This window comes from Indicator indicator, chromosome 25, assembly GCF_027791375.1.
Source record: "Indicator indicator isolate 239-I01 chromosome 25, UM_Iind_1.1, whole genome shotgun sequence".
NCBI classification, from domain to species: Eukaryota; Metazoa; Chordata; class Aves; order Piciformes; family Indicatoridae; genus Indicator; species Indicator indicator.
In genome coordinates this window covers 15552714-15578735 of record NC_072034.1, presented here as the reverse complement: position 1 = coordinate 15578735, position 26022 = coordinate 15552714, and the positions used below count along the sequence as shown (strand labels likewise).

Genomic DNA, 26022 nt, shown 5'->3' with positions numbered 1-26022 from the left:
AGGTTGGATCTCAGGAAATACTTCTTCACAGAGAGGATTCTCAAACATTGGAACAGGCTGCCCAGGGCAGTGCTGGAGTCACATCCCTGGGGGTGTTCCAGCAGTGTGTGGAGCTGGTGCTTAGGGACATGGTTTAGTGCTGAGCCTGCAGTGCTGGGTGGAGGGTTGGACTGGAGGAGCTTGGAGGTCTCTTCCAGCAGGACGTGTTCTGTGATTCTGTGAGCTTCACAGGAGGGGGACTGCTGCTCCCACAGCACTGGTGTCCCACGAAGGAGGTGTAGGAGATACCCCTGTGCCCACATAACACCATCCCTCGTGGGCTGGTGCTTCCCTGCACCTCTTTTACACCCTGCACTGGATGGGCTCCAGCACACTGTTGCTGTCCCCAGGCTCTGCCCTTCCCTTTATTTATTTTTTCCATCATTTTTGTTTTTTTATTTTGATTTGTGAGAGGTCTTTGGTGGGGCTGTCACCACCATGCAGGGTGTGCTTTCCAGCACTCAGAGGGACACCATCTGCTCGGGAGAGAGCTGTGAACAAAACGTCTCAGACGCTGCTGAGAGTTTACCAAAACTGAAATTGCTTTCCAGTCCCATATGCTGCTTTGTTTTCCTTCCAGCTTTGCCTGGTGGCAGGGGTGAAGTGACTAAGAGGTTTTTCTGATCAGCTTGCTGCAGTTTAATTTTCCTGGCCAAAAAAAATCGCTGGGGTTGAGAGCTGTCACTTCTCACCTCCTTAATAGGAGCTTTTCTTCATTCTTGGCTGCTGAAGGCCAGAGGTTGCTGAACTCAAAGGCCTCCCCTCTGTGACATTTAAAGTGAGCTTGCTTGGCTTCTGCTTTTCCTATGGCAGGGAGCCCAGGAGCCAAGGAGGTGGTTAATGCTGCTACTTCAAGCCTGCTTTTTCCCAGGCACCTGATGGGGAGGGGTCTGTCTAGGTGAGGTGGGAGCCACAGCACCTCCTTGCCCAAGGAAAAAGCCATGGCCAGTAGTGACCTTCAGCTCCTCAGTGTGTCCCTGCCATGGGGCAGCACTGGGTGCACATGGTGGGAAACTTGGCTGAGATCTCTGGCAGGGTCTTGACCATGCCCAATGACAGCACAAGGGGCAGTGGTGGAAGCTGAGGCATAGGAAGCTCCATGGAAACAGGAGGAAGAATTAGTTCACTGTGAGGGTGAGCCTGGAACAGGCTGCCCAGGGGGGTTGTGGAGTCTCCCTCTCTGGAGATATTCAAACCTCACCTGGCTGTGTTCCTGTGTGACCTGCTCTAGGTGCTCCTGCTCTGGCAGGGGGGTTGGACTGGATGAGCTTTCGAGGTCCCTTCCATCCCCTAACATTCTGTGATTATTCTGTGCTTATTCTGTGATTTTGTGGGGCTGCAAAAAGCAAATGCTGCGAGGAGACATTTATTAGCTGGGGATAAGAGAGGATTTGAAATACCAGAGCAGGAAGAACGTTATTCCAGCCCTAAAAATAGCTGCCTCAGCCTTTCAAACACCGAGAAGGGAACAGGGTGGCTGCCTTCCTGCAGTGCCACCACCACAGAGAAGCAGCCACTTCGGGGCCCAGGGGACCTGCTATTGCCTTGCTGGCTCTGAGGACCTCTGCTCTGAGGGATGTGTAACCCTTGGAGGGGGAGTCAAAGAGAGGAAAGCTTGTCAAGGGGTGTTCTGAGGGCCACAGCTGCAGGATGAAGGAGTCTTGCTTGGCCTCAAAAGACAATCTGTAAAACACTGACCAACTGACCTCAGCTCCCTGCATTCAGGCAGGTGGCACAAGGGCAAAGCTTGAAGAGGAGGCTTCAGGGAGACCTTAGAGCAGCCTTCTAGCAGCTGAAGGGGGCTACAGGAAAGCTGGGGAGGGACTTTGGACAAGGGCTGGGAGTGCCAGGCTGAGGGACAATGGCTTTGAGCTGGGAGAGGGGAGATTGAGAGTGGAGATGAGGAAGAAATTGTTTCAAGTGAGGATGGGGAGAGACTGGCACAGGTTGCCCAGGGAGGCTGTGGCTGCCTCCTGCCTGGAGATGTTGAAGGTCAGGTTGGACGAGGCCCTGAGCAAGCTGTGGTGGTGGGAGGTGTCCCTGTCTGTGGCAGGGAAATTTGAACTAGATGATCTTGAAGGTCCCTTCCAACCCAACCCATTCTGTGATTCTGTGAAAACTTTGAGTGAGTGCCACCTCATTTTGGTTCTAGGAGAACAAGCAAGGTGGTCAGTAACTACCACCAGTCATGGAGCATCCTGGCAGAGAGAGAGTAGACAGAGGGGAGACCAAAATTGGTACTGCTCCCGTTGACTGGATCCCACAAAGACCAGACAGCAAACAGATCCCTTTGCCCCAGGGAATGTTCCCAAATGATTATCACTGAGATGTTTTGCTGGAAAAGTTCTCTCAAAATTCCAGCCACAGGGATGCTTTATGGGGTAATCCCACCAGCCAGTAGAAAAGGGAAAGGAGGTCAAAGAGGGCATCCCAGCCTAGGCTGTTTCTGGGCTCTTCTGCTGCTGGGTGGTTGCTTCTTCCAGGTTTTCCAAAATGCTTAGCAAATGGGCACCACTTCCGAGGAGGACTGCAAAGGTGTCCCTGCAGGGATTGGGTGCTGAGCCCTCCTTAGTGCCTGAGGCACCTGGGGAACAGAAGGCATCCAGAGCCACAGGCTGGGAGCATGCTGCTGGGGAGAGGAGGGAAGGGGCAGAGGGGGGAACCAGTTTCCAGCCAGTCTGAGCCCATCTGATGGCTGTGCCAGGCACAGCTCCATGGCATCCCACACGGTGCTGGGCTGGAGCATGGAGTGTGCTTTTGGTGAAGATGGAGCTGCCAAACCCCAGCCATGCCAGAGGGATGCTCTGGGGTGCCAGGAGGGGCTCCTCGCTCCAAGAAAGGCATTGAGGGGCTGGAGCATGACTGAAGAAGAGCAATGAAGCTGGGGAAGGGTCTGGAACAGAACTGGGGAGGAGCAGCTGAGGGAGCTGGGGGTGTTTAGCGTGGAGAAGAGGAGGCTGAGGGGAGACCTCATTGCTCTCTGCAGCTCCCTGAGAGGAGGGTGGAGTGAGGTTGGGGTTGGGCTCTGCTCCCTAGTCTCAGGTGATAGAAGGAGAGGAAATGGCCTGAAATTGTACCAGGGGAGGGTTAGGCTGGAGATGAGGAACAATTTCTTTGCTGCAAGAGTGGTGAGGGATTGGAAGAGGCTGCCCAGGGAGGAGGTGGAGTCCCCATGCCTGGAGGTGTTCCAGCAAGGTGTGGCACTTGGGGCCATGGTTTGATGGCTGCGGTGGGGCTGGGCTGGGTTGGGTGACCTTAGTGAGCTTTTCCAAGCCAAACAATTCTCCGGTTCCCTGATTTGGTCACGCCCCAGCACTCGCCAAACGGCTCCGCGGGGCCGCCCCCATCCGCCGAGCCGCGGCCGCAGTCCCGCCCGTCGGGGGCGGGGCGGGGACGACGCTGGGAGCTTCCCCGGCCCCGGCCCCGGCCCCGGCCCCGCTCCGTCCTTCTCGGCTCAGCGCCCTGCCCCTGCCCGCCCGCCCGCTCGCCGCCGCGGCCAGAGCCGCCCCCGGAGCCGCCCGCAGGTAGGAGCCGCCCCCGGGAAGCGGCCTGGGGTGTTCCCCGCTCCCTCTGCCCTTTCGCCGCTGTGTGGCACCGCCCCACCGACCGGCACTGCCCTGCCCTGCCCCGTCGGCCCGACTGCCGCAGCGGGAGGGTGGCGGCGGGGAGCGGGGAGCTGCGGAGGGAGGAGGCGGTAGGAGCACTGCCCGCCCAGGGGCTGGCCCCGGCGGGGGAACGCGGAGCTGCTGCTGCAGCGCTCGGCGGGAGCCGGAGCCCGAGCCCCGGAGCCGCGTGGCCTGAGCCTGCCGGGTCAAGGCCGGTGGAACGTCGCGGATGAGACGCCCGGAGCCGCCTGACCGAGCGCCTGCAGGAGCCGGCTACGGTGAGGTCTCGGTGGGGAGCTCGGTGTCCCCTTTGCCCCGCAGCCCCCTGCGGCATCCCTGCGGGTCTGAGGGGTGCCGTGCTGGTGGAGCCAGGCACGGCCAGCTGCCGGAACCTTTCCGTGCCCAGCTCTGTGCACAAACCCTCCTGGGCTGAGGCTGTGGGGTGGGACAGGTCCTGCCTTCCGCGGATCCAGTCGGGATTCCTGGGCTGGGTCCCGTTGGATTCCTGGGAGGGGAGGAGGTTTGGGGGAAAGCAGTTGAGCTGTGCTGTGGTCCCTCAGGGAAGGAAAAGCGAGATTCTGCCTCCCAGTGACAGCAAGAGACAAGGCAAGGCTGGGTGCTGATGTCCCAGGGAGATGCTGGGGCCACACGGGATCTCAGCCTCAGCTTTCCTTCCACCAGCAGGCTTGTGCCAGAGCTCGGATGCACAGCCCTCAGGCTGCAAAGATTGGAGGAATTCTGAGCACTCTTCCCTTCTGCCTCTTTTTTTTTTTTTCTTTCTTTCTTTTTAAACAAAGCTTCTTGGCAGCATGACCTTAGGGGCTGTCTGAGCAGCATTCCCAGAGCCCTCACACCGTAGCAAGGTCCAGGGGCCATGGTTAGCTGTGAACAGCATGGAGCAGGGGATGTGTGGAAGCTGTATCCCAACACTGCCTGCCCCTTGAGTCCTGCTCAGGTGGACAAAGCTGCCTGCCACAAGGGGACTTGACTCTTGCTGACTTCCTGCCTTGGTGAAGCAGGGTAAAGAACAGGGATTCACATTTCCCTGGCAAACCTCTGCCTCCTGTTTCCACTGTTGTACTGCTGAAGAGTCAAACGATTTCCTTGTGCTGCTCTTGGTGCCCAGCTGTCAGCATTCTCTGGGCCTGAGTAGCAGAAGCAAACACAGTTGTTTCATTTCCCCTTTAAGGATTCTTGGTGCTGCAAGTGTCTGCTTTTGAGATGCAGAGCCAGGGCTGTGTGCTCCTGTGACATTTGCAATTGTTTTTCCTTGGGTTCACAATTTCCTGCCCTCCCCCAGCCTTTTCCGTGCAGCCTGAGAGTGCAAGATTGTGGTTTGGCTCAGCACAGGCACTTTAAGCTCCCAGTCCTACAGTCCAGGCTGAAGGAATGATTGCAAAATAAGTGGGAGGGAAGAAACAAGGGAAGGTCTATGGGGGTATGGGACAGATGATGCTAAGAAAGGTACTGGGAGGAATAAACCATGCTGGAGATGATGAGATTGAGAGCAGCCCTGCAGAGAAGGACTTGGGGGTGCTGGTGGGTGAGAAGCTGGACAGGAGGCAGCAATGGGCACTGGCAGCACAGAAGGCCAAGGGCAGCCTGGGCTGCATCCAAAACAGCATGGCCAGAGCTGGAGAGAGAGGATCCTGCCCCTCTGCTCTGCTCTGGGGAGACCTCACCTGTAGGGCTGTGTCCAGCTCTGGAGCCCCCAACACAGGAAGGACATGGACCTGATGGAGCAGGTCCAGAGGAGGGACACAAAGATGATCAGAGGGCTGGAGAACCTCTGCTATGAGGACAGGCTGAGGGAGCTGGGATTGTTCAGTCTGGAGAAGAGAAGGCTCCAGGTAGACCTTAGAGCTGCATTTCAGTATCTGCAGAGGACCTACAGGAAGGCTGGAGAGGGACTGTTTAGAAGGACCTGTGGGGATAGGACAAGGGGCAAGGGTTTGAAACTGGAGCAGGATAGGTTTAAGTTGGCCATCAGGAGAACATTTTCCATCGAGATAGTGGTGAAGTACTGGAACAGGTTGCCCAGGGATGTGGTTGAGGCACTATCCCTGCAGACGTTCAAGATCAGACTTGATGTGGCCCTGGGCAGCCTGATCCAGTTGGAGGTGTCCCTGCTGCCTGCAGGCCGGTTGGACAAGATGCCCTTGAAGGGTCCCTTCTGACCCGATGCAAGCTGTGAATCTGTGAAGGCTGACAGTTGGGCAGTGAAAGGAAAGCACTGGGAACAGGTGGAGAGAGAAGAGTAGAGTGAATGGGAGGAAGGAGAGAGAAAGAAGGCTAATGAAGCTTCAAAAGCCATGGAAGAAACTTACAGCAGCTGAAGATCACCTTGCATGGGGTTAGTGCATGTTTTGTTCTAGAGAACAAGTCTTACAAGGAGTGGCTGAGGGAGCTGGGAGTGTTCAGTGTGGAGAAGAGGAGGCTGAAGGGAGACTTCATTGCTCTCTACAGCTCCCTGAGAGGAGGCTGCAGTGAGGTGGGGGCTGGGCTCTGCTCCCTAATCCCAGGTGATAGAAGGAAAGGAAACAGCCTGAAATTGTGGAGGGGTTAGGTTGGAGGGGAGGAAAAATTTCTTTGCTGCAAGAGAGGTGAGGGATTGGAAGAGGCTGCCCAGGGAGGTGGTAGAGTCCTCATCCCTGGAGATGCTCAAGAAACTTGGGGTCATGGCACTTGGGGGATATGGTTTAGTGGCCAAGGTGGGGTTGGGTTGCTGGTGGGATGATCTTAGAGGGCATTTCCAGCTGAAGCACTTCTGTGATTCTATGACTCTGATGCTGAGGATGATTCTGGATGGCTGTGTCTGGAAGGGAGAGGTGCCTGCCAGAGCAGCAGTCTCTGTAGGAGTGCTGTTTGCTCCATTAGGAAGTGTTTGCTTTGTCGGGCTGCAGGCCAGGGGAGGGTTGGTCCTGTGTTTGAGGCAGGAGGGAAGGACACTCTCCACCCTCCTGCTGCCTGCTCCTCAGCACCCAGGAGCTGCTGAGCTGTGCTGCCCTGTGAATCTTTGGTAAGTCTGGTGGGACAGGAGGTGCTCCCTGGTGCCCTCAGGAGAGATCTGAGCTGCCTGCCCCTCGGGGAGCAGCAGGTAGGGAGGCAAAACCTGGTCACTTGGGCCAGTCTGCAGCTATGGTGGGGGAGTGCTTAGCTTCCTCCTCTTCATTTCCTGAGCTGGGGCAGTTGGGGAGAGAACTTCTGCCCTCCCTGTCTTTATTTCCTGCTCCCTGTGAGGAACCACTGCAGTGGTGTCTGGCTGAACCAGCTGCCCATCAGTTTTGGCACCACAGGAGTGGAGTTTGCCTGGGCAAGCCACAGGAGGTGTCCCCAGCTTCGTCAGGGAGAGCCTCCCCAGTGTGGTCTTGGCCCAGCTGGGTGCTCTTAGAGGTGGTGTAATGTAGTCTCTTGCCTACAGGAAGGTCTGCCTGAGGATGTTTCAAGGCCAACAGATGTTGGAAGCTCTCTGGATGGGATGGAGAGGCTGCTGGCAGCAGGCTTGAAGGCTTGGCCTCTGTGGAACAGGTGGAGGCTGTTCCCTGGTCTTCTCTGGCCATTACACAGGGTGTCATGGGTGGCACTGTCCTCCTGGAACTCCTGCAGCAGCAGTTTATGGTTGCAGCAGGCTGGGGGGCTGCTTGCCACCTAACTAACTCCTGCAAACTCTCATGCTGGTGAGGCAGAGCTGAGCAGCACAGAAATGCCTCTGTGTGGTCCTTGCTCACCTTGAGCTTGTCTCAGGGCAGGTGATTTCCACAGCCCTAACTGGGACCAGACGAGTGCTGTGGTGATTGGTACCCTTGCTGGAGAGGGCTGGCTCAGAGTAATGACAAAAGCCAAGTCCTGGGGACTGCATTTCCATTCCTTCTAGCTCACCCTCCCACCCATCATCTCATTGCTGCTTCTCTGGGGCTTTGGTGGTTAATAGAAGGGAAAGAGGACCTCAGTTTGCCATGTGAGTAGTGGAGGAGGCATGGAGTCCTCAGGCTGAAGAGGCTGAAGGGAGAGCTGTCCTGAGAAAGCTCAGTGTGCTGTGCCACATTCCATGCAAGCTCACAGGCTTGGAATGTTTTCTCCAAGGCTGAGAGGTGCAAACTGCTTGGTGTGTACCATGGAGCAGCACATTGAGCAGGATGGAGGCTCCCTTTGGACAAGGAGCTCCATGGCAAAGCCAAGGGGGGATGGGGACAAGGTACTGCTGGGGACATTCCCATTGGGCTCCAGAGGAAAATGTTTCCCCATGAGCACAGTCAGACACTGGAATCATCTCCCAAGGGCAGCAGTGGAGTCCCCTCCATGGCACAGTTTGAGCCTCATCCTGCCAGGGTGCTGAGCCAGCTGATTGCAGCTGCACTGGGACCTAGGGGGGTTGGAGCAGAGGGTCCTTGGGGTCCCTTCCAAGCTGGCACTCTGTGATTCTGTGAGTGGTCTTCTGCTGGTGGTGCCCACTGGTGTGAGCTAAGGAAATGCTGCTTTGGGGCCATTGCACAGTGGATAAAAGAGGGGTAGAAGGAACAGGAGAGATGAAACCCAAGGTGAACAGGTGGGAGAATTTCCATCATCCTCCTGGAGAAACTGGCTGCTCAGGGCTTGGATGGGCATACACTGTGCTGGGTTGAAACCAGGCTAGGTGGCTGGGCCCAGAGAGTGGTGGGGAATGGAGCTGAATCCAGCTGGTGGCCAGGCACAAGTGGTGTTCCCCAGGGCTCAGTGCTGGGGCCGCTTCTCTTTGATGTCTTTATCAGTGATCTGGATTGAGGCATCCTCACTAAGTCTGCAGATGGCACCAAACTGGGTGGAAGTGTTGATGTGCTTAAGGGTAGGAGGGCTCTGCAGAGGGATCTGGCCAGGCTGGATCCATGGGCTGAGACCAGCTGTGTGACTTTCAGTAAGGCCAAATTCTACCCTAAAGGCTTGGAGAGGAGTGGCTTGAGAGCTGCTCAGCAGAGAAGAACCAGTTGAAGATGAGCCAGTGTGTGTGCCAAGGTGGCCAAGAAGACCACCAGCATCCTGGCCTGGATCAGCAGCAGTGTGACCAGCAGGACCAGGGTGGTGATCTTTCCCCTGCTCTTGGCACTGGTGAGGCCACACCTTGAGTCCTGGTTTCAGTTTTGGGGCTCCACTATGAGAAGCACATTGAGAGCAGGTCCAGAGAAGGACAAGAAAGGTGGGGAAGGGTGTGGAGAAGAGGGCTGGGGAGGAGCAGCTGAGGGAGCTGGGGGTGTTTGGTGTGGAGAAGAGGAGGCTGAGCTCAGGGAGACCTCATTGCTCTCTACAGCTCCCTGAGAGGAGGCTGCAGCCAGGTGGGGGTAGGTAGTGCCCTGGAACAGGCTGCCCAGGGCTGGCATCCCCATGCTGGAGGTACTGAAGAGAGTTGTGTAGATGCAGTGCTTAGGGCTGTGGTTTAGTCAAGGACTTGCCAGCATGAGGTTGGTAGTTTGTCTTGATGATCTTCAGGTGTTTTCCATCCAGGCCATTCTGTGGCAAGCCCTCTTATACTGTGTGGGAAGTACCTTGAGTGTCCCTGTGGTGTTTGCTGGGGAGAAAAACAAACAGTGACAGGGTAACAAGGGAAGGGAAACCTGGAATTGTTCTGGCCTTGTGTGCTGGGTTGAAAATTCCCTCCCAACATTAACTTTGGCAGAGCAGCTCAGTTGGAAGCAAAAAGCTGTATTTACAAGCAAACCTACAACCCACAATGAAATGCAATGAATATGTACAAAATATTGACAATATTTACAGGGATTTACAATTCATAAACAGCACAAGGACCCCCTCTGGCCAAAGACCAGGGGAGCTGCAACAGCTTCTCCCTTCACTGCCTCCTCCCCTACCCTCCTGTACACAAGGGACAAGAGACAGAGCAGAGAAGTTGATGCCAGACAAAACAATGCAGCCAAGGTCAAGCAGAAGCACAGAGTTAATATCTCCCAGCCCAAGGAAGCAAGAAGAGAGGAGAGATTGTTTTGGGAACCAAGTCTTCTGGTGGATATCTCTCCAATGGGGATTGTTTAGAATTGTCTTCATTTCCCTTTTATACCCAAGAGTGATTTATTTACATTCTACTGCTTTGTGTTCAAAAGCTGTGAAACATTTTAAAGGCAGAGCCTAAAACTACCACAAGACCTTAAACTACAGGAGAAAGAGACAACATACCCAAGAAAAACTGCTGGGCTTCATCATCTCCTTCCTTAGCCTCAAAGCTGCTGGGCTCCATCATCTCTTTCCTTAGCCTCAAAGCTGCTGGGCTCCATCATCTCTTTCCTTAGCTTCCAAGCTCCCTGCAAGCTGCCATGACAGATCTTCCTCTTTCTTTGCCAGGTTTCACCTCCACCTTTTGGTGGCTGTTCTTTGCCATTCCCAGCACTGACATTGTTTTCCTGCTAACAGGACAATCCTTCTGGGCAGGCTTCCTGCCCCTTTCCTTTTCCCTGTGTCTTGGCTGTGCTTCCTCCTGCACCGTTGTGGTGGTTTTAAGGCTGTACCTTTTAAATTTCCCACAGATCTTGATCAGAAAGTGGTAGAATGTGAAGAAATCACTCTTGGGTGTAAAAAAAAAAAAAAAAAAAAAGGAAAATAATGGTAAGTTCTAAATTCCATTGGACAGGAAAACTTAGGTCTGTAAACTTTCTCTCTCTGTCTCTTTTGGCTTTCTCACTCTGGGACATACTAAAACTTTTCTGGTTGACCTTGGCTGCCTTCTTTGTTGTGGCTGAGTAGCCTAAAAAAATAACTTTCTGCTCTTTTTCTCTTGTCCCTTTGTGCCCAGAGGGGTCAGGAGGGGAGCAGGGTGTGGAAGCTATTAGCAGCTCCCCTGGTTTTTGACCGGGGGGGTTCTTGTGTGTGGTGGTTTTAAGCTTCTTTTGCTTCTGAACTGAGCTAGTCTGGAGTTGTTAATGTGGGAGGGGAATTTCAGCCCAGCACACCACAACATTGTGCTGTTTATAAATCCCTGCAAAGACTTGTAAATCCTGTGTTATTTTGTACATCTTCCTTGCATTCCATGGCAGGTTGTAGTTTTTGCTTGTAAATACAGCTTCCTTTGCTTCCAGCTGGGCTGCTCTGGCAGTTTCATGGTGGGGGAGGGAAATTTTCAACCCACCACAACAGTGGAAACATTTCACAGAATCACAGAAATCAATCAACCAGGTTGGAAAAGACCTCAGAGATCATCAAGCCCAACCTATTACCTGATACCTAACCCCTCCTGACAGCTACCCCATGGCTCCAAGGGCCACAGCCAAGCTTGGTTTGAACACCTCCAGAGATGGTGACTCCACCACCTCCCTGGGCAACACACCCCAAGGGCAAATTACTCTTGCTGGGAAGAACTTTCTCCTCACCCTGAACCTAAACCTCCCCTGCACAGCTTGAGACTGTGTCCTCTTGTTCTGGTGCTGGTTGCCTGGGAGCAGAGCCCAACCCCCACCTGGCTACAACCTCCCTGCAGGTAGTTGTAGAGAGCAATGAGGTCTGCCCTGAGCCTCCTGCAAGAGAGCTGAGTGCTCCTGGGTGGAGTGGAAGTTGGTGCAAGGCTAGGTGCTGCAGTGTGAGTGCATGGTGGTGTGTAGGGTGAGCTCCATGTGCTGGGACCTTCACCATGTGCTCTTCTCCAGGCTAAACACCCCCAGCTCCCTCAACCCCTCCCCAGCCTTGTGCCCCAGACCCCTCCCCAGCCTTGTTGCCCTTCTCTGGACACCTTCCAGCATCTCAATATCCTCCTTAAATTGAGGAGCCCAGAACTGGATGCAGCACTCCAGATGTGGCCTGAGCAGTGCTGAGCACAGGGCAGGATGAGTTCCCTGCTCCTGTTGGCCACACTCTTGCTGATGCAGGCCAGGATGCCATTGGCCTTCTTGGCCACCTGGGCACCCTGCTGGCTGAAGGAGCCAATAAACCTCCTCCTCAGGCCTCTATCAATAAGCCATCAACCTTCTGGGAGGACAAACTCACATTCCACTTGTTGCTGGTCAGGCAGCAGCCATTAGATTGGGGTGGTGAAGGTGGAGGATCAGTGTCACAGAATGCTAGGGGGCTGGAAAGGACCTCCAGAGATCACTGAGTCCAACCCCCCCTGCCAAAGGATCACCCAGGGCAGGTCACCCAGGAACACATCTCCAGAGAAGGAGACTCCACATCCTCTCTGGGCAGCCTGCTCCAGGGCTCCAGCAGCCTCAGAGTAAAGAAGTTTCTCCTCATGTTGAGAGGGAGTCTCATGTGAGTGAGTTTGTGTCCATTGCCTCTCATCCTATCACTGAGTATCAAGGAAGAGAGGCAAGGGCTTGCAGGGCTAGGATGAGGGACAATGGCTTTGAAACCATTCAGTGGAAACCACTCAGATTCTGGAGGTGTGTCCCAAGAGCCCAGCTCCAGGCTCTGTGCCTTGGGTTTTTTTCATGCCCAGTGTGGATGGTGCTGCCTTGGTGCAGCAGCTTAACCTCTTGTGCTGACCATGGCAGGGTGAAAGGTTTGCTGCTGCCTTGCCATCAGGATGCTGGGATGCTGTAGGGATGCTCTCCCTGCTTCCAAAGGGAGGGGAGCTGAGGCAGGTTGGTAGCTCTGCCTTCTTCCTTTGGTCTTTACCTTCTCCTTTCTTTCTAGCAGGCATGGATGGGAAGAAATGCAGCGTGTGGATGTTCTTACCTCTTGTGTTCACCCTCTTTACCTCAGCTGGATTATGGATAGTGTGAGTTTTACCTCCTGCTGCTGGTTTGGGAGAGCAAGTGAGGCTGGGGCAGTTGGAATTACCACTGAGGTGTGGGCTGCATCTCATACCTCAGTCTTTGGGCATGCTGTCCTTGAGGGCATGTGGCTGGGCCAGTTCATGGCTTTGGAGGGTCCCATTTTTATTGCTGGGTTTCTGTGCTCCCCAGGTCAAGTTTCTGACCCTGCCTTCTTCCAGGCACCTGCCACTGGGAGAGACAGCCAAAAAAAAAAAAAAACACAAAAGGCAAAAGTTCTCTTTCACCACATTTGCTTTGAATGGCTTGGGAGAGCTCTTGGAGATGCTCTTGGAGGTCCCTTCTTTGGGCTGCAAACTCAAACAGCAGCCAGCACCATGCTGACAGCTGGCAGAGCTGACTGCTGGCACCTCCCTCCCTCCCTCCCTGACACTTTCAGCAGCATGCACAAGGCATGCACCTCCCTGAGCTGGGCTCTCTTCAAGCATGCAGCCCAACCACTGCAGCACCAGTCTGGGAGCAGTCAGTGTGCAGAGAGCAGCCATGGATCAGTTCCTTTTTCAGGGCATGGCTCTGGCTCTGCTCTGTGGATGTTTTTCAGCAGCAGGGGCAGCTTAAGCCATTTTCCTGACCCCTATTGCTTGTTGTTCTTCTTGTCCCATCCCCTCTGTTTGTATTAAAGCAGCTTGTGGGGCAAAACCAGATGAACCACAGCTGGTTAAAATGAAGCCCCCCTGGATGGTTATTTTTAAGGCAGCTCAGCTTGGTGACCCTCTTTGTCCACCAGGCCATGCAAAACAGATGCAGCACAAAGGCAGGCACAGAGATTGAGCTGGGGAGTGAGCAAAAGTGCCTGCTTGAGCAGGGAGGAACAGGGGCTGGCTCCAGGAGATCCTGCCAGGGGGCTTTGAGACAGCTCATCTGAGTGATATTTGGAATTGTTGTTTGGTTTTGGGGTTTTTTTGTTTTTCCACAGGTACTTCATAGCAGTGGAAGACAATAAAATCATCCCTCTGAGTGTGCCAGACAGGTAAGAGCTGCCTGGGGGCTTTCCAATCAATCACAGAATTGTCAGGGTTGGAAGAGAGCTCAAGGCTCAGCCAGTCCCAACCCCCTGCCATGGGCAGGGACACCTCACACCACAGCAGGTTGCTCACAGCCACATCCAGCCTGGCTGCAAAAACCTCCAGGGATGAGGCTTCCACCACCTCCCTGGGCAACCTCTGCCAGGCTCTCACCAGCCTCAAGGGGAAGAACTTCTTCCTGACATCCAATCACTTGTTCATTAAAACAATAAAGCAAGGAAGGCTGAATGGGAGGCTGGGCAAAGAGCAGACTGAGGAGGGATCTTATTGATAGCTTATCAATATCAATACCCCCAGAGGATGGGGCTGGGCACCTTTCAGTGGTGCCCAGTGATAGGGCAAGGGCCAGCTGGGTGCAAACTTGAACCCAGGAGGTTTCACTTAAACATAAGGAAAAAAACTTCTTCAGTTTGAGGGTGTCAGAGCCTTGGAGCAGGCTGGCCAGAGAGGCTGGGGAGTCTCCTTCTCTGAAGGGATGTCAAAAACCTACCTGGACACTGCAGCCCTTGGCAGGCTGCTGGGGGTGACCCTGCTTTAGCAGGGGGGTTGCAGTGGGTGATCCCCAGAGGTTCCTTCCAATCCCCAAGGAAGTTGGAGTGCATAATTCCCAGAGGTTCTTTCCAGTCCCCAGGGGTTTGGAGTGGATTATTCCCAGAGGTCCCTCCCAGTCCCCAGAGGGTTTGGAGTGGATCATCCCCAGAGGTCCTTTCCTCTCCCCAGGGGTTTGGAGTGGATCATCCCCAGAGGTCCTTTCCTCTCCCCAGGGGTTTGGAGTGGATCATCCCCAGAGGTCCTTTCCTCTCCCCAGAGGGTTTGGAGTGGATCATCCCCAGAGGTCCTTTCCTCTCCCCAGGGGTTTGGAGTGGATCATCCCCAGAGGTCCTTTCCTCTCCCCAGGGGTTTGGAGTGGATCATCCCCAGAGGTCCTTTCCTCTCCCCAGAGGGTTTGGAGTGGATCATCCCCAGAGGTCCTTTCCTCTCCCCAGGGGTTTGGAGTGGGTGATCCCCAGAGGTCTCTTCCAATCCCCAGATGTCCCTTCCAGTCCCCAGGGGGTTTGGAGTGGATCATCCCCAGAAGTCCCTTCCAATCCCCACCCAACCCTGTTGGGATTGTGTGAAACCAACTCTGGAAGTCTTCCTTCTGCCTTTCAGGAAACCTGGCTCCAAGAGACCACCTTACATAAGGTAAGGTGAAGGCTTTCCTGCCCCTGGCTGTCGTGCTTGGTGGTTGTTGCTTGTGTCCTTGCCCCTTCTCAGGGCCCCACTGATGCCCTCTGTGCTCTCTCAGCATTGCAGGGGACACCCCTCCAGCCAGCTGTGTCTTCAGCCAGGTGATGAACATGGCTGCATTCCTAGGTAGGAGCCACCACAGCAGCCTTTCTGATGGGACTTCTCCAGCAGGGGGGGAGTGAGAAGGAAACACCACAAGGAAAAGAGAAAATGCCTGGGAAGTACTTTAAAAGAAAAGATGTCTGTGTGGTTTTGTGTCTTAAGTCTGTTTCTCTGCACCTCTGTGTGTTTCCAGCAGTGGAGGAGGTCCCTGCTGCCTGTTGGTCAGGGAGGGGGGTTGCAAACTGGCTGCACAATGGAGTTCAGAGGGTTGTCATCAGTGGCACAGAGTCACCTTGGAGGCCTGTGGCCAGTGGTGTCCCCCAGGGGTCAGGACTGGGTCCAGTTTTGTTCAATATCTTTATCAACGACCTGGCTGAGGGCATTGAGAGGACCCTCAGCAAGTTCTGATGATACAAAACTGGGGGGGTTTGGCTGACACCCCTCAGGCTGTGCTGCCATCCAGTGTGACCTGGACAGGCTGAGAGCTGGGGGAAGGCAAAGCTCAGGAAGGTCAATCAGGACAGGGTCAGGGTCCTGCAGCTGGGGAGGGATCACAGCAGGCAGCAGGACAGGTTAGAGGCTGCCCTGCTGGAGAGCAGCTCCACAGAGAAAGCCCTTGGAGTGCTGGTGGGCAGCAAGTTCTGCATGGGCCAGCCAAGTGCCCTGGTGGCCAAGAGAGCCAAGGGGGTCCTGGGGGGCAGCAGGAAGAGTGTGGGCAGCAGGGCTGGGGAGGTTCTGCTCCCCCTCTGCTCTGCCCTGCTGAGAGCACAGCTGCAATCCTGTGTCCAGCTCTGGGCTCCCCAGCTCCAGAGAGACAGAGACCTGCTGGAGAGAGGCCAAGGGAGAGGCAGGAGGAGGAGTTGGGGACTTGAGCATCTCCCCTGGGAAGAGAGCCTGAGAGCCCTGGGGGTGGTTAGTGTGGAGAGGAGAAGGCTGAGAGGGATCTGATCAATGTCTATCAATAGCTGAGGGGTGGGGGGCAAGGGGAGGGGGCCAGGCTCTGCTGGGTGGTTCCCAGTGATAAGCCAAGGAACAATGGCTTCAAACTTGACCATAGAAGATTTCAGCTCAACAGGAGGAGAAACTTCTTTCCAGTGAGGGTGACAGAGCCCTGGAGCAGGCTGCCCAGGGGGGTTGTGGAATCTTCTCTGGAGCCTTTCCAACCCCACCTGGATGCATTCCTGTGCAGACTCCTGTGGGTGATCCTGCTCTGGCAGGGGGCTTGGACTGGATGATCTCTGGAGGTCCCTTCCAACCCAGACCATTCTATTGATTCTAAATTATCCCAAATTTCAATGGCAACCAATTCTTTCTTTCACTTGGGTTTGCTCTTTTTTTTTCCCTCTTTTTTTTTTTTTTCTTCACCAGTAGTGCTTACATTTATTTTTTTTTTCCTCTCTGGGGATGTTTTCTTGTGCTTGCAATTTTGCTCTGAGCTGTTCTCTCCAAGTGTAGGTTCCAGGCCAAGGTGAACTTGGTAGAGTAGGGTTGATGGTTGGACTTGATGATGATCTGAGGGTTAATGGTTGGACCTGATGATGATCTCGGGGTTAATGGTTGGGCCTGATGATGATCTCAGGGTTAATGGTTGGACCTGATGATGATCTCAGGGTTAATGGTTGGACCTGATGATGATCTCAGGGTTAATGGTTGGACCTGATGATGATCTCAGGGTTAATGGTTGGACCTGATGATGATCTCGGGGTTAATGGTTGGGCCTGATGATGATCTTGGGGTTAATGGTTGGGCCTGATGATGATCTCAGGGTTAATGGTTGGGCCTGATGATCTTGAGGGTCTTTTCCAACCTGAATGATTTCTCTGCAGCCTTCCCTAGGGAGGGCAAGCATTTCCAATGTGAGTATCTCCTGGGGCTGTGCCCTGTGTCACATATCATATGCCAGAGTGCTTTGGCTCATTGTGAGCTCTTCCAGCCTTGGTTGAGATTCAGTTGAAGGACAGCCCAGAACCTGAGCCTAAACCTCCCCTGGTGCAGCTTGAGACTGTGTCCTCTTGTTCTGGTGCTGCTTGCCTGGGAGCAGAGCCCAACCCCCTCCTGGCTACAACCTCCCTGCAGGTAGTTGTAGAGAGCAATGAGGTCTGCCCTGAGCCTCCTGCAAGAGAGCTGAGTGCTCCTGGGTGGAGTGGAAGTTGGTGCAAGGCTAGGTGCTGCATGGTGGTGTGTAGGGGGAGCTCCATGTGCTGGGACCTTCACAGCCAAACATGAAGGTGCTCTGCTTTCCCCTAGCTCCCAGACAAAGCATCTTGAGAGGAGGAGGTGTGGGAGCTCAGGGAATGGTTTGGGTTGGAAGGGACCTTAAAGATCCCCTGCCATGGGCAGGGACACCTCCCACCAGCCCAGGTTGCTCAGAGTCTCATCCAGCCTGGCCTTGAACCTCTCCAGGGAGGAGGCAAGCATCAGGTTTCAGAGAAGTTCACAGCCAGCCTAACTCCTCTTTTTTTCTCGTGCATCCTGAGCTCAGTGTGGTCAGGGACTGAGCGGGGTTGGGCTGTGCAGGAGCAGCGAGGCAGGCAGCCTGCAGCAAGCTCTCTCTTCTCCATGGGAAGAGTGTGGTGGTGGCGTGGGGACGTCCCTGAGCCCCCAGGCAGGTGGTGTCTGATGCTGTGCCTTGCATTGTGTTTGTTCCCCAGCCCTGGTGATGGCTGTGCTGCGCTTCATCCAGCTGAAGCCCAAGGTGCTGAACCCCTGGCTGAACGTCAGTGGCCTGGTGGCCTTGTGCTTGGCCTCCTTTGGCATGACCCTGCTTGGAAACTTCCAGGTACTGCACTCCAGGCTTCACCCTCTGCCTCTCAGCTGGGAGCTTTCCTGCCTTGCCAGCAGATCTGCTGAAGGTCTGTGACCTACCTCAGGAGCCTGGCTGTGCCCCAGCCCTCCCTCTAGCTGCTCAGCCAGCTCTGTTCTGCCACTTGGGTAGTTCCAGTGGCACGCTGAGGTGAAGGGCCACAAGCATGTTCCACATATTGGCATAGAATCCTAGAATCAGTCAAGGTTGGGAAGGGACCACAAGGATCATCCAGTTCCAACCCCCCCTGCCATGGGCAGGGACACCTCACACTGGATCAGGCTGGCCAGAGCCTCATCCAGCCTGGCCTTAAACACCTCCAGGGATGGAGCCTCAACCACCTCCCTGGACAACCCATTCCAGGCTCTCACCACTCTCATGGGGAAGAACTTCTTCCTCATGTCCAGTCTGAATCTCCCCACTTCCAGCTTTATTCCATTCCCCCCAGTCCTGTCACTCCCTGATAGCCTCAAAAGTCCCTCCCCAGCTTTCTTGGAGCCCCCTTCAGATCCTGCAAGGCCACCAGAAGGTCTCCTGGGAGCCTTCTCCTCTCCAGCCTGCACAACCCCAACTCTCTCAGGCTGTCCTCAGAGCAGAGCAGCTCCAGCCCTCTGATCATCCTGGTGGCCCTTCTCTGGACACCTTCCAGCCCCTCCAGATCCTTCCTGCAACAGAAGCTCCCGAACTGGACACAGAGCTCCTGAGGTGGGGTGTCAGCAGAGTGGAATAGAGGGGGAGAATCACCTCCCTTGGCCTGTTGACTGTGCTTCTCTTGATGCAGCCCAGGATGTGTTTGGTTTTCTGGGCTGCAAGTACTCACTGCTGGCTCCTGCTGAGCTTCTCATTCCCCAGCACCCCCAAGTTCCTTTCTTCCCCAGGAGGGTGGTGAGAGCCTGGCAGAGGTTGCCCAGGGAGGTGGTGGAAGCCTCATCCCTGGAGGGTTTTGCAGCCAGGCTGGATGTGGCTGTGAGCAACCTGCTGTGGTGTGAGGTGTCCCTGCCCATGGCAGGGGGGTTGGGACTGGCTGAGCCTTGAGCTCCCTTCCAGCCCTGACAATTCTGTGATTCTTACTTTCTCCCTTCTTGAATACATCAGCACAGAGGTGCTGCTACTGCTGCTGCTTGGCTGACCTTGGCTGCAGGCAGGTCCAGCTTGGAGCCAGGGAAGCTTCTAGCAGCTTCTCCCAGGAGCCAGGCCTGTAGTCCATCCATCATCCGTCCCTCATCCCTCCGTCATCCGTCCCTCATCCCTCCGTCATCCGTCCCTCATCCCTCCGTCATCCGTCCCTCATCCCTCCGTCATCCGTCCCTCATCCCTCCGTCATCCGTCCCTCATCCCTCCGTCATCCCTCCGTCATTTATCTTCCATCCGTCATCCCTCCATCCGTCATCCCTCCCTCCCTCCCTCCCTCCCTCCCTCCCTTCTTCCCTCCCGCCCTTCCTCCCTCTCCCACTCTGTGCCACACAGCCCTCCCCCACCCCCAGCCCTGCAGCATCTCTCCAAGGTGCCCAGCCGGTAACTCCGGCGGCATCCAACCAGTCACCGCTTGGCTGCTCCCCAGCTCTCCAACGATGAGGAGATCCACAACGTGGGCACCTCACTGACCTTTGGCTTTGGCACCCTGGCATGCTGGATCCAGTCTGCCCTCACCCTCAAGATCAACCTGAAGAATGAGGGGCGGAAGGTTGGGATCCCGCGAGTGGCACTGTCGGCCAGCATCACCCTCTGCGTGGTGCTCTGTATCCTTTGGCCTTGCTCCCTGGGAAGCCTCAGAGCCCTGGGGCTGTTTAGTCTGGAGAGGAGAAGGCTGAGAGGGATCTGATCAATGTCTGTCAATGTCTTGAGGGGTGGAGGGGACCAGGCTCTTTTGGGTGGTGTGCAGTGATAAGCCAAGGAACAAGAGGTACAAGCTTGAGCAGAGAAGGTTTCACCTCAACGTGAGGAGAAACTTCTTTCCAGTGAGGGTGACAGAGCCCTGGAGCAGGCTGCCCAGGGGGGTTGTGGAGTCTCCTTCTCTGGAGCCTTTCCAACCCCACCTGGATGCATTCCTGTGCAGACTCCCCTGGCTGATCCTGCTCTGGCAGGGGGCTTGGACTCAACCTCTGGAGGTCCCTCCCAGCCTCTAATATTCTGTGAGTCTGTACTGTGAAGCCAGGTGTCATGTGTCCTGCACTCTCTGCAGCAGGGAATGGAGGCTCTTAGAGAACTGTTTGGATTGGAAAAGTCCTCTGAGATCATTGAATCCAACTGTTGACCTAACACCACCATGGCCACCAAATCATGGCCCCAAGTGCCATGGCCACATCTCCAGGGATGGAGTCTCCACCACCTCCCTGGGAAGCCTGTGCCAATCCCTCACCACTCTTGCAGCAAAGAAATTGTTCCTCCTCTCCAACCTAACCCTCCCCTGGCACCATTTCAGGTCATTGCCTCTCCTTCTATCACCTGAGACTAGGGAGAGGAGCCCAATCCCCACCTCATTGCAACCTCCTCTCAGCGAGCTGTGAGAGCAATGAGGTCTCCCCTCAGCCTCCTCTTCTCCATGCTAATCAACCCCCAGTTGCCTCAGCTGCTCCTCAGCAGGGCTCTCCAGACCCTTCCCCATCTGTGTTGTCCTTGCAGCCCATGCTGCTATGGGTCCCTGGATGCTGCTGGGTTTCACAGGATGATTTTGCAGGGGATCTGAGGAGGATTACATACTGCATGGTGTGGTTTGGAAGGTGTCCCACTGCCTGCAGTGCAGAGGTCTGATCTGGTTCGCTCTGGGAGGCTCCTGGCAGGGAGGAACCCAGCTTGCTGGCTCTGTCACTGGCCAGCTGGGCATCCAAAGAAGTCATTGACCTCTCTTTGCCTGGGTCTCTCCCTCTGGAACTGTTGTATCAGCCTGGACTGGGGGCAGGCAGCCCTGCTCCTGTGTGCCATGGGCATTGTCAGACACCTGACATCCCTTCCATCTCTCACTGGTGGTGGTGGTGGCTGGCTGGGTTGGCTGTCACCAGGGTGACTTTGATGATGATGATGTTATTGTCTTGCAGTGATGGTTTGAAACTGTCTTTTTAATTTTTCTTCTCAACTTCTCTTCTTCTTGGTGTGGGGGGAATTTCAGCTCACACTGACACACTTGCCCCTGGGCTTTCTTTCCTCCTGGTCTGTGCCTCCGCTTCCATTAGCTCTCCTTGACTCCCCTCCTCCAGATTTCATCCTGATGGCACAGGGCATTCACATGCACGCCTCCAGGATCCAGTGGGGCCTGGTGATGTGCTTCTTGTGCTACTTTGGCACCTTTGCAGTGGAGTTCAGGCACTACAGGTTTGAGATTGTTTGCTCTGAGTACCAGGAGAACTTTCTGAGCTTCTCCGAGAGCTTGTCGGAAGCCTCCGAGTACCAGACAGACCAGGTGTAGGCTGTCCTCTGGCAGGGGGGGAGGGGGGCAAGTGTGGGCTCATGGGTTAAACATGACCTCATTTACACTTGGGGATGAGTTTGTTTTCATGTGCAATCATGGTGGCATTGCCAAAGGGCTCAGAGGGCCCAAGGAGAGCAGCTGTGTGCTGGGAGAGCAGCAGCTCCTCCTCGGCGTGAGCTGCCCAGGCTCTGTTGTGCTGCTCAGCAGCCAGCCCTGCAGGTGCCCTGCCAGGGACAGGCACTCCTCAGCCTGCCCTGCAGAGGAGGAGGTTGAAGGAAAAGGACTTCTCCAGGCACCAAAAATCTTCAGGAGTGGCTGGATCCTAGGGCAGCCAGACATCTGCATCTTTCACGTGTTTCTTGTGTTGTTTGCTTGGCTGCCAGCTGGTGTAAGATGGCAGGAGAGAAGGAGTGGCTGCTCCTTCTGCACTTGGAAGCAGGCAGTGGAAGACCCCAGTTGGTTGGCTTCTGTGGTGAGCAGGCAGGCATCTCCTCCAGCCTGGAAAGCAGCAGGTCTGGGAGAAACTCCTGGGATGCATCAAGAAAGGTGTCCAGCAGGGCTAGGGAAGTTCTTCTACCTGTCTGCTCTGCCTTGCTGAGAGCACAGCTGCAATCTTGTGTCCAGTTTTGGGCTCCCCAGTTCAAGAGAGACAGGGACCTGCTGGAGAGAGGCCAAGGGAGAGCCATGAGGAGGAGTTGGGAACTTGAGCATCTCCCCTGGGAAGAGAGACTGAGAGCCCTGGGGCTGTTTAGTGTGGAGAGGAGAAGGCTGAGAGGGATCTGATCAATGTCTGTCAATAGCTGAGGGCTGGGGGGCAAGGGGAGGGGGCCAGGCTCTGCTGGGTGGTTCCCAGTGATAAGCCAAGGAACAATGGCTTCAAACTTGAACATAGAAGATTTCAGCTCAAGATGAGGAGAAACTTCTTTATGGTGAGGGTGACAGAGCCCTGGAGCAGGCTGCCCAGGGGGGTTGTGGAGTCTCCTTCTCTGGAGCCTTTCCAACCCCACCTGGATGCATTCCTGTGCAGACTCCCCTGGGTGATCCTGCTCTGGCAGGGGGCTTGGACTGGATGATCTCTGGAGGTCCCTCCCAGCCTCTGCTGTGCTGTGATGCTGAGCTGTGATCAGGGCATGTGGTGGATTGCAGCTGGGCAGACAGCCCCAGGCCAGAGGAGCTGGCACAGCTGGGGCCCTGTGCTTGGCTGTGTGTGTGGGGCTCACCAGTGGGCACTGAGGGAAGGGAAGCACAGGGTGGAGGTGGGAGGGTCTGTGTGCTCAGGTCACCCAGAAAGGGCTGTTCCCTGCAATGCAGTGCTTCCATCATGTGTGGGTAGCATTCCAGAAGCTGTTTAATTTTTTTTTTGTTCATGGAAGGGGGAAATGTTGTGTTAGAGACACTGGGCTCCCCTGCAAGGAGAACACCCTTGCAGGTGGTTCTGGGCACAGAGTTTGGTTTTCTCCTTGTGCACCTAGGAGTCAAACTTCAGACATCCTGAGAGCAGACCCTCCAGGCCCCCAGTGTGGTCAGCTGTCCTGAGTGGAGTCTGCCACAGGTATAAGTGCGTGGCCAAGGTGCAGGGAGGCAGTTCTGAGGGGCAGGAGGGGAACAAAACAGCACTGGAAGGGCTTCTCCCTCCCTGAAGGGAGGCTTGCAAAGAGAAGCTCTGAGTTGTGTGGTTGGTTGAGTTTTTCTTTTTAAAGCAGGAGCCCAAAGGCTCTGTTTTGAACACCTGATTTTGGGGAGTGCTGGGAGCTGCTTCTCATGAGCATGGCTTCTGTTTCCCTCCAGTCAGGCTCAGCTGAGGCTTGCATCTTGTCTGAGCTGCAGGAAGACAGCATGGAAAACAAACAGGCATTTGGAGGGCTACTTGTACTGCAGTGTGGCATTGCTGACAGAGAGGAAAAAGGCACAAGGAGGTTTGGTCTTCTCCAAAGGCCTCTCCTGAAGGGAGAAACAGTTGAGAAAATCTTCTGTGCAAACCCTTTGTCTTCTGTGGGCCAAGAATTGTTCTCAGGCAGTTGTAAATCTAGAGCACCCCCCAGGCTTTTGTTGTTGGGCTGCTGAAGGCCTCCTCTTGAGCTGTGCCATTAGTGAGAAGCTTTGCTGGAAGACTGCTCTGAGGGTGGCCCAAGGGCACAGCAGCCCTGGCAGCAGCTGTGAGCTCCTGCTGGAAGCCCAGAACGGTGGAAAAGCACAAGGCAATATTGCTGATAAGCACATGGGGAGCAGAGCAGACACTCAGGCTGGGTGCAGGTCTGGTGGTCTGTGCTGCCACAGCAGCAGGGAGGAAGGAATGTGGAGCAGGGTGGAGGCCACAGAGTCTCCTCCTTCCACTTCCCCCCCCAGAATTGCTGCCAAGGTCAGCAAGTGCTGCTGCAGCTGAGGAGGGAACCATGGCTTGGCCACCTCCACACTGTAAAACCAGGTGTGAGTACTACCTCCAGCTCCTATCTGAGGGACCAGAGCTCAGCACCAAAGGGGTAGGGACAGATTGATGGCCTTGTCCTCCTCCCCCTCCCCCAGAAGGGGACACCTCTGGGTCAGATTTGTGACCACAGCTGCCACTTCCCCCTGAGGTGGGGTTTCTGACTGCAGTGGCAAGCTGAAGGACCTGTGCATGCTGCGTGCCAACAAACCCAGCTCTTGGTGCCCAGCCTGCTCTGCTGAGCTCAGCCAGGCTGCTCCTGCAGCTGCTGCCAGGCTGCTGGGCACAGCAACCACTGGCACAGCTGCTGGGAGATCAGTCCAGCCACCCCCAGCCCCTCTGACCCCTGAGGCCTGGCTACAACCCAAGGGGATTCATCTCTTAACCAAACTGACTGCAGCAGCTCCCCAGCAGCCCATCCAGGGAGCTCCTTCTGGGGCCAGGGCAGGAGGTGGAGAGCAGGGGAGGACAGCCTGGAGAAGCTGCAGGTGAAGCTGGACAGACTGAGAGCTGGGTGCAGGCAAACCTCATGAAGTTTAATAAGGACAAGTGCAAGGTCCTGCATCTGAGGAGAAATAACAACAGCACCAGGACAGGTTAGAGGCTGCCCTGCTGGAGAGCAGCTCCACAGAGAAAGCCCTTGGAGTGCTGGTGGGCAGCAAGTTCTGCATGGGCTAGCAAAGTGCTCTGGTGGCCAAGAGAGCCAAGGGGGTCCTGGGATGCTTCAAGAAAGGTGTCCAGCAGGGCTGGGGAAGTTCTTCTACCTCTCTACTCTGCCCTGCTGAGAGCACAGCTGCAATCCTGTGTCCAGCTCTGGGCTCCTCAGTTCAAGAGAGACAGAGACCTGCTGGAGAGAGGCCAAGGGAGAGCCATGAGGAGGAGTTGGGAACTTGAGCATCTCCCCTGGGAAGAGAGACTGAGAGCCCTGGGGCTGTTCAGTGTGGAGAAGACTGAGAGGGATCTGATCAATGTCTATCAATAGCTGAGGGGTGGGGGGCAAGGGGAGGGGGCCAGGCTCTGCTGGGTGGTTCCCAGTGATAAGCCAAGGAACAATGGCTTCAAACTTGACCATAGAAGGTTTCAGCTCACCAGGAGGAGAAACTTCTTTCCAGTGAGGGTGACAGCCCTGGAGCAGGCTGCCCAGGGGGGTTGTGGAGTCTCCTTCTCTGGAGCCTTTCCAACCCCACCTGGATGCATTCCTGTGCAGACTCCCCTGGGTGATCCTGCTCTGGCAGGGGGCTTGGACTGGCTGATCTCTGGAGGTCCCTTCCAGCCTCTGATACACTGTGATGCTGTGAAGGATCCTTTGCCAGGAGCAGGGACACTCACTGTACATGGAGCACAAAAGAGCTGCTTGTGGGGCTGGGGCTGGACTGTAAATAGGCCACTGTGACCTTTTTTTATTTTTTTTTTTTAAACAGACTCAATGACTACTTTCTGTTTTTTCCATTTTCCTATTTTGGATTTTATCCAGGGGAAAACAAAATTATGCTTGTGATGGTGATGATGATTTATTATGGTGATGATGATGATGATGATTTTCTTTCTCTCCTTTTTCCTATATGCAATCCAAACAGAACTTCAGGGTTTGTGGTTTTTTTTTCTGGCAACTGATGTACATTTCTTAAAACTCTTTCTAACTGCACATTTCAGTACAGTACTCAAGGACTGCTCTGCCCTGAACCATGACCACTAATTAAAGTGCTTTTATGGAGAAACTGAGGTTTATTTTAATTTTTTTTTTTCTTTTGGTTGTCCCCTACCCCATGCATCGCATGCTGGCAAATGCAAAACAAAAAGGTATTTCAAGTGTCATTATTAACAGGAAAGAAGCAAAGGACTCCTTAGCCATGCAGATACTCTTTAATTAGCAGGTTCTCCCCAGGAGGAAGCTCACAACTCTTTACACAAACCCAGAAAGGCAGCCAGAGTGGCTGCCTCAAGGCCTTACCTGCTCCCAGCAAAGGTTTTGGAAGGGCAGTGCTGCTGGCAGGATGTGTTTGCTTCCCCCACTGCCTGTCCCCTGCTTGTTCTCACCCAGCTGCAGGTGCAGAGCTCAGGAAGGCTATGCCCAGCTTGGGCTGCCAGCCCTGAGGGCAAGCTCAAGCACAGCTCATGCAGAAATGTGCATGTCACAAGTGCCACCAGCAGGGACTGGAGCTTCAGAGTGACAGGTTGGACTTTGATGATCCTTGAGGTCTTTTCCAACCTTACTGATTCTGTGTGCCCCTACTGTGACTGGGTATAACCTGGCTGTGTGCCCCTGCTGGAACCTGAAGATGGTTCCAGGGAGGTGAGAACAGCTCCCTGGGCAGGACAGGGCTGCCTGCCTTAAGGAAAGGACCAGGCAAGGCAGAACAAAGCACTGAGAGGTTTGAAGGAGCTGCCCTTGGAGTGCTGGGGACCACTGGTGGTAGACAGGAAGGCCAAATAGAGGGAGGGAGTGAACACAGCCAAAGCAAAGTGGTGGTTTTATTCACTACAGTAGGAAAAGTCCATCCAGTGATGATTTGATCTAAATGGACACCATTTAGGTTGGGAGAGGTGAAAGGTGAAGGGTTTCTGTGATTGAATGCAGGGAGCAGTTGCTTGGGGAGGTTTGCTCACAGCTGCCCAGTGCTAGGAACAGGTGACAGGGTGATG

At 54.9% G+C, this 26022-nt stretch overlaps 1 protein-coding gene across 1 annotated transcript; it reads left to right on the top strand.

Annotated features, from left to right (window-relative positions):
* The first annotated feature begins 3898 nt into the window (after positions 1–3898).
* On the top strand, positions 3899–20982 carry TMEM150C (transmembrane protein 150C). The gene is made up of 8 exons (XM_054392313.1): positions 3899–3922; positions 12252–12333; positions 13305–13358; positions 14566–14598; positions 14702–14769; positions 17397–17524; positions 19110–19287; positions 20743–20982. The coding sequence occupies exons 2-8, from the start codon at positions 12254–12256 to the stop codon at positions 20949–20951; spliced, it is 750 nt and encodes a 249-aa protein (XP_054248288.1). The 5' UTR covers positions 3899–3922; positions 12252–12253; the 3' UTR covers positions 20952–20982.
* The last annotated feature ends 5040 nt before the right edge of the window (positions 20983–26022 follow it).